The sequence below is a fragment of the Penaeus japonicus genome, unplaced genomic scaffold (genome assembly GCF_977035675.1).
Source record: "Penaeus japonicus unplaced genomic scaffold, GWHDUDI00000001_assembly GWHDUDI00002342, whole genome shotgun sequence".
Classification (NCBI taxonomy): domain Eukaryota; kingdom Metazoa; phylum Arthropoda; class Malacostraca; order Decapoda; family Penaeidae; genus Penaeus; species Penaeus japonicus.
This window is the reverse complement of record NW_028236744.1, coordinates 1-8,076: the sequence shown is the minus strand read 5'-3', so window position 1 is coordinate 8,076 and position 8,076 is coordinate 1. Positions and strand designations below refer to the sequence as shown.

General features: G+C 32.2%; 1 protein-coding gene across 1 annotated transcript; it reads left to right on the top strand.

Annotated features, from left to right (window-relative positions):
• The first annotated feature begins 672 nt into the window (after positions 1-672).
• LOC147466265 (putative inhibitor of apoptosis) lies at positions 673-5,374 on the top strand. The gene is made up of 2 exons (XM_086535718.1): positions 673-894; positions 4,231-5,374. Exons 1-2 carry the CDS (start codon positions 705-707, stop codon positions 5,358-5,360), a joined length of 1,320 nt encoding a protein of 439 aa, XP_086391844.1. The 5' UTR covers positions 673-704; the 3' UTR covers positions 5,361-5,374.
• Positions 5,375-8,076: the final 2,702 nt, after the last annotated feature.

The window sequence follows — 8,076 nt, the reverse complement described above, 5'->3', positions numbered from 1 at the left end:
AATCTAAGTTTATGAAGCGACGACTTCCATTAACACTCGGTTATACGGCTAAAGCTGGATTCATTCATACCGACAACGATGTCAAGTGTTTTCTTTGTGAAAACATGAAAAAATATCTTAGGATCAGAATGGATATTATAAAGATTCACAAGAGAGAAGTCCAGGGGTGTTCGGTATGCACAATTCATTACATGGCTTGAGAATCTTCAGAAATCCAAAAAGAAAATACTTAAGACATTTAGTTATTCGGACATATTCCTAATGGGAAATGTTATACTGTTTTTAAAAAGGGAAGAGAAGATTTCGACTACAAACTATTATTGATTGGCCACTGGTTTGGATATCTCGTTCAAACTTAGCTGATAATGGATTTTATTATACAAGGGATATATGGACCATGTTGAGAATGCGACTTCTGTAGAGGAGTAATCGAGTCGTGTCCGGTTTGCGCGGTGCGTGAGTTCGGGGGGGGGAGTTAGTGAGAGTGAATTCGAAAAGAGTGATATAATAAGAGAAGAACATGATTTGATAAGAGAAAAACATAAACACGTATCTCCCAATTGCCCCTTTATAAATGGGCATAAAACAGAAAATGTTCCCCAAATTTTCTCAAATATCTTTGAAATATATTCAACAAGAAAAGACAATCCTAATTACAAATATATTCAACAAGAAAAGACAATCCTAATTACAAATATAAGTCGATGAAAGCTGAAAATAATTTTTATATCCCCTATTATCCTTGTTCGGAGAGGGATTTTTCGACAATAGAAAAAAGACTAGCAAGCTTTGAGAAGTGGCCTGATTGTCTAGTTCAGAAACCACAAGATCTCGCCGAAGCAGGATTCTATTATGATGGTGTGGGTGACCAGGTTCATTGTTTCCACTGTTGTGGTGGTCTTTGGCAATTGGGAAAAAGAGGATATACCTTGGAATCAACACGCCAAGTGGTATTCAGGACTGTCCTTATCTTTACTTAAAGAAAAATATATAAAAAAATATATTGAAAATAAAAATATAATGACAATAAAAATAAAAATAAAAAAGACCTTAGGATATAGATGAAAGATTATATAGGAGGAGGCCTTGACGGAATTGAATAGTAGCGAACTCTTGATGGAATTAGATATTGTTAATGTGTAAGTAAAAAAAAAAAAGTAATAGGTTATTCCATAAAATATCGCTAAAGGGGACTATGAGGAGACAGGTGACCAGTACTGGTTGGACCCTATTTAAGATTAGATGAATATACTTGATGACATGAATCAATTGTTGACAAAGAGTTCCTAGAATTATGAAACCCGAACCCACAATCATAAGTACTATCATAAGTCACCTATCTAGTGAAACAAAATATGCATATATTCGGTCACTTTTATCTAAAATAGAGTCTAATCTTTCAGCTACAAGTAACGATACTTTGAATGCAACCTTACCATATAAATCAGAAAACACTAAAAATCCTACATCTCTATGATACCATAAGATGATATATATATCTAATGTGTATTATATAAATTATATAACATATATAAGATTGTGTAAAATATATAAATAAAATAAATAAAATATATAATATCATAATTCTGAATATCATTAATCTGATTTATATCCTGAGTCGGGGATACATGATTATATATACATAGAAAAGCTTGTATCTTTTTAATGAAAAACAATACATGTTCATTGTCAGTACTATTTGAGAAGAGTCTACAAACATAATGAAACCGACAATGGAGCAATTACACGAAAAAAATAAAACGATTTTGGATACATTCAATCTTATTCCTATCAAGGAACCATATCCCATTGACACTCGGTTACTGGCTAAAGCTGGATTTATTTATACCGACAACGATGTAAAGTGCTTTCATTGTAATTTAAAGTTAGACATGAAGAATATCATAGGATCAGATGATATTATAAAGATTCACAAGAAGAAAAGCCCCGAGTGTTCGTTTGCGCAATCATTATATGGTCTTTGCAAAAATTTTCAGAAATACAAAAATATGACCTATAAAAGTATTCTTGTAAGTATCTTGTAGAAACTTGGCTTATTTTTATAAGGAAGGTCTAATGGGATAATAGGTTATGAAAGTGGTTTCAATTGTGAAAGAAAACGACTAGAATCTTTTATTGAATGGCCAATTGATTGGTTCGTGTGTCCTTCACAACCTTAGCTGCTGATGGATTTTATTTATTACGCAGGATAAAGGACCATGTTGCGTGTGCCTTCTGTAGGCATGTAATAATGGTGAATTCGAAAAATGCGATACAATGACAATGTACAGATAGAGAAAAACATAAACACAAATCCCAACTGTCCCTTTATAAATGGGCATAAAAACTCAATATTGAATGTTCCGTAAGCATTTTTTTCAAGATTTCTTTATCTATTATTCACGTGGTGACAAGAAGATGTATTCATCTCGAGCTGATGAAGCTCCATCGACACCTCCCTGGTTTATTCCCGATCCCACCCCGCCCAGACCCCTGCATCGCCCGTCTGGTACCCCCTACCCCTATCGCAATCTTGTTCGAAGAAGGAATATTCGACAATAGAAAAAGACTAGCACAAGCTTGAGAAGTGGCGCCTGATTGTCTAGTCCAAAATACCACGAGATCTGCGAAGCAGGATTCTATTATGAGGGTGTGGGTGACTATGTTTGCTTCCACTGTTCTGGTGGCCTTTGCAATTGGGAGAAAAGATGATATACCTTGGAATCTACACGCCAAGTCGGTACCCAATTTGTCTTTATCTTTATTTAGAGAAAGGTATAAAATATATTAAAATGAAAATGAAAGAAAAAGCCTTGGATATAGGTAAGATAATAGTGAAATTGAATAGTAGTGATCTCTTGATGGAATTGGATATTGTTAAATGTGTAGTAAGTATAGGTTATTCTATAAATATCGCTAAGAAGGACTATGAGGAAATCATATTATTTATACAGGTTGGCCTTATTTAAGATTAGATGAATATACTGATGACATGAATCAATGTTGATAAAGAATCCTAGAATTATGAAACCCGAACCACCATCAATCATAAGTCATATCATAATGAAACAAAATATGCATATATTCGGTCACTTTTATCTAAAATCGAGTCTAAGTTTTCAACTACAAGTAACGATATTTGAATGCAACCTTATCATATAAATCAGAAAACACTAAAAATCCTACATCTCTAGAAGCATTACTTGAAGCAGAGAGCACTGCAAATAACGGATGAAGATATATATCAGGGATTCAGGGATATTAGTTAATAATAGACGCAAAACTACTTTTTAATAATATGTCTAGATGATACCATAAGATAATAATGATATATATATATAATATTTATATATATATATAAATATGATATTATGTATCTAGTGTGTATTAGATAAAGTATATAACATATATAAGATTGTGTAAAATATATAAATAAAATAAATAAAATATGTAATATCATAATTCTGAAGATCATTAATCTGGTTGATATCACGAGTAGGGGACATATAATTATATATATATATATATATAATATATATATATATATATATATATATTATATATATATATACATAGAAAAGCTTGTATCTTTTTAATGAAAAACAATACATGTTCATTGTCAGTACTAGTTGAGAAAAGTCTACAAACATAATGGAACCGACAATGGAACTTTTAAACGAAAAAAAACGATTGGATACATTCAATCTTAATCCAATCAAGAGACCATATCCCATTGACACTCGGTTACTGGCTAAGGCTGGATTTATTTATACCGACAACGATGTAAAGTGTTTTCTTTGTCATTTAAAGTTGGATATGAAGAATATCATAGGATCAGAAGATATTATAAAGATTCACAAGAAGAAAAGCCCCGGGTGTTCGTTTGCGCAATCATTATATGCTTTTGAAAATATTCAGAAATTCAAAAAAAAACTATAGATAAAAAATCTTGTAGAGACTGGGCTTATTATTCTTATACGGAAGGTAATATTGGATTAATTTATGAAAGGAAACGACTAGAATCTTTTATTGAATGGCCAATTAATTGGTTGTCTCCTTCAAATTTAGCTGCTGATGGATTTTATTATACGAGGATAAAGGACCATGTTGCGTGTGCCTTCTGTAGAGTAAATATTGGTGAATTCGAAAAATGCGATACAATAAATACGATAAGAGAAAAACACAAACACAAATCCCCAAACTGTCCCTTTATAAATGGGCATAAAACAGATAATGTTCCCATTTTTCTCTCATATTTTGATACATCATATGGATATGAAGACAGACCTATCACATATATTTGTAGAGAAGATGATTATATAATTGGTATCCCCTATCAATCTTGTTCGAAGAAGGAATATTCGACAATAGAAAAAAGACTAGCAAGCTTTAAGAAGTGGCCTGATTGTCTAGTCCAAAAACCACAAGATCTCGCCGAAGCAGGATTATATTATGAGGGTGTGGGTGACTATGTCCGTTGCTTCCAATGTTCTGGTGGTCATTGCAATTGGGAGAAAGAGGATATACCTTGGAATCTACACGCCAGGTGGCGCCCAGATTGTCTTCATCTTTATTTAAAGAAAGGTATAGAATTTATTAAAAATGAAAATGATAAGGCCTTGGATAGGGATAGAGATGAAATTGATAGATGTGAACTCTTGTGGGAATTGGATATTGTTAAATGTGTAGTAAGTATGGGTTATTCCATAAATATTGCTAAGGAGACTATAAAAAAACATGTTAATGAAACAGGTTGGCCTTATTTAAGATTAGATGAATATATTGATGACATGGATCAAATGTTGATAAAGAATCCTAAAATTATGAAACCCGAACCACCATCAATCATAAGTCATATCATAAGTGAAACAAAAGATGCATATATTCAGTCACTTCGGTCTAAAATCGAATCTAAATTTTCAACTACAAGTAACGATATTTTGAATGCCACCTTATCACATGAATCAGAAAACACTGAAAATCCTACATCTCTAGAAGCTTTACCCGAAACAGAAAACATTGAAAATCCTACATCTCTAGAAGCCTTACCCGAAGCAGAAAACATGGAATGTGATATCGAGATTCTACAGACAGACCAGGATCCCACTGAAGAATGGATGAAATATATTTCAGGGAAACATGTTACCGATGAACATAGAAAAGAAGAAACAAAGACACCTGAACAGAAACGGGATAATCCCAAATGTGAAGTGTGTAAGAATAAGAACGCAAAGGTATTATTACTACCCTGTACACACATGGTCGCTTGTGAATCTTGTGTTATTGATTTGCCACGATATCCTAAGTGTCCTAAGTGTAAATGTGGTATCCTTCGTATAATGAAACCTATTACATTTTAATGATATTATGAATATATAACATTAATTATGAATCCTTACCAAGGATGACAAGCTGCTTTATAATATTATATTTAGGCAATATCATAAGATGATGATATAGATAAATAAAATATGATTAATATAAATCTGAATTATTTCCTGATATATATATCCTAAAATAATAAAATATATCTTGACGATGAGGGTATATTCCTAAACTAATAATCTAACAAAATATTATGTAGAGTCGGGGACATATATATATATACATATGTATATACATAGAAAAGCTTGAATTTTTTATTGAAATACGATACATGTTCATTGTCAGTACTAGTTGAGAAGAGTCTACAAACATAATGAAACCGACAATGGAGCCCTTACACGAAAAAAAAAACGATTGGATACATTCAGTCCTAATCCACTCACAAGTAACGATAATCTGAATGCCACATTATCACATGAATCAGCTTTACCCGAAACAGAAAACATTAAAAATCCTACATCTCTAGAATCTTTACCCGAAATAGAAGCCATGGAATGTGCTATCGAGATTTTACCCGAACCAGAAGACCTGGAACGCATTATCGAGATTTTACAGACCGCCCAGGAACCCAATGAAGAATGGACGACAAATAATTCAGAGAAATATGTTACCGATAAAACATAGAAGAGAAGAAAACAAAGACACCTGAACAGAAGCGGGATATTCCCAAATGTGAAGTGTGTAAAATCGAGAACGCAAATGTAGAATTACTATCCTGTGCACATGTGGTCGTTTGTAGATGTTGTGTTATTGGTTTGACATGTTGTCCTAAGTGTCATCGTAATATCCGTCGTAAAAGGAATCCTAATATATTTTAATATATTTCAACATTATATGTACAATTAAACATAAAAGTATAAATAATTAAGCGCGTAATAATAGCATGAATATATAATATTGATTATGAATATATGATTGAATATATATATATATATATATTTGTTTCGCGCTAACCAAGGATAACAAGCTGCTTTATAATATTATATCTAGGTAATATTACATAAAGGATGATATAGATAAATAAAATATGTATTAACATAAATCTGAATTATTTCCTGAGATATAAAAATGATACACAACGATGAGGGCATATGAAAATAATGGAACTTTTAAACTAGTGATCCGACATTAAAACGGATATAATATAGCCATTGTCATCACGTTAAGGACGGGGAGGACACCATCGGCATGTGCGTTCTGTTATGAAAGTAATGGAGTAATTTCACGAGGGTGATATACCAAAAGAATACATGATAATAAATATCGTCACTGTCCCACTCTTAGTGAAAATTATGTCTTTTATCCAGGTTTTTACTCAAAACCGAAGGAGAACAATATGACCCTTTAAAGAGTATATCCGATTATCCGGTCTTATACTTATTTCACACACGGCAACATCTCGTAGATTGAAACAATGTCTTTTAATAAAAAATTTTATTTGTGTCTTCTTTTTGTGCAGCCATGACAATATCGTCATTAAAAAACCACAGATCAATGCCCGAAGCTGGGATTTCTTAGTTATAAATATAAGTGGACCATGTCGTTGTTTTTCCTGTGGCGGTTAGAGTCTTCGTAACTGGAAGTAGTGAGGATATACCATGGATTGAACACCGCCAATTGCGTTTCCACAATGCCACTATCTTCTTTTTTAAAGGAACAGGTAAACAATTTAATGATAATGTTCAAAGACAAAAACAATACAATTTCCCGTTGATAGAAGCAGTGAACAATATATCAGCATCAAGACAATGGGAATATTGATGGAATTGGATATTGTCAAAAAAATGTAGAATAGCACATGGCGTATCACACACTACAATGTACATCAAATATACTCTTAAAAATCACAATTAAACAGAGCTTGTGCTCGGCCCTTACTAAGGGAAGAACCTGTTCATTAATGATATAACAAACGTTCAAGCTACGAATTAACGGTGTGGGATTCCACGGATGTTTCTGAAAACTTCAATTACGTTATTGTCTTCTAGACATACTTCTTCTCCTCCTTTTTTCACCAATCTCTTCGAGTAGGAATATTGTAACCACCCACATGTCAAGCATTTATACCCGAAGCAAAAGAACAATAAATACAGTATCGAGACTCTACCCAAAAAAATTATCGAAGTAATGGAAATAGATGACATCGAGAAAAAATGAATCAAATGAACTCTCGAATGCTTGTGGTCTCTTCATTACAAATCTAGAAAAAAAGAAACAAAGACACTGAAACAATTCCTAAAAAAGCTCAACGCAACAAGCGAATAGAAAATGAGTAGACCTTATATCATATGAGAAAAGAGAATTACCAACTAGTAAAAAAATGTTATGAAAAAAGATAAGATATTTCACATAATGGACACCTGAACAAACATTCAGGGACTCAAGTGTAACATGAAACCAGGATAATATAAAGGGAATTTCTCAAGATAATAAGGACCGATGGAAAACATTTAAACTATCACAATACTCCATTGATAAATGGCTAATACCTTTTGGCTGGATTATATTATTCTGTATTTTAACCACGTATGGTAGACTTACAACCCGATTTAAAAATTTTTTTTTATTTGAAAACCTTTTTTTTCTATTAACCGTTTTTTATGTCCAAAGATGTAAAAAACGACTTTAAAATTATAAAAAAAGGAATATCTTTTAAAAAATGAAAACTGAATTAAATTTTTTTATATTTTT

Coding starts and splice junctions, on each gene's coding strand:
- LOC147466265 (XM_086535718.1), top strand. CDS start 705: ATGAAAGCTGAAAATAATTTTTATATCCCCTATTATCCTTGTTCGGAG. Junction 895..4,230: donor TCATTGTTTCCACTGTTGTG/GTGGTCTTTGGC, acceptor GGCATAAAACAG/ATAATGTTCCCATTTTTCTC.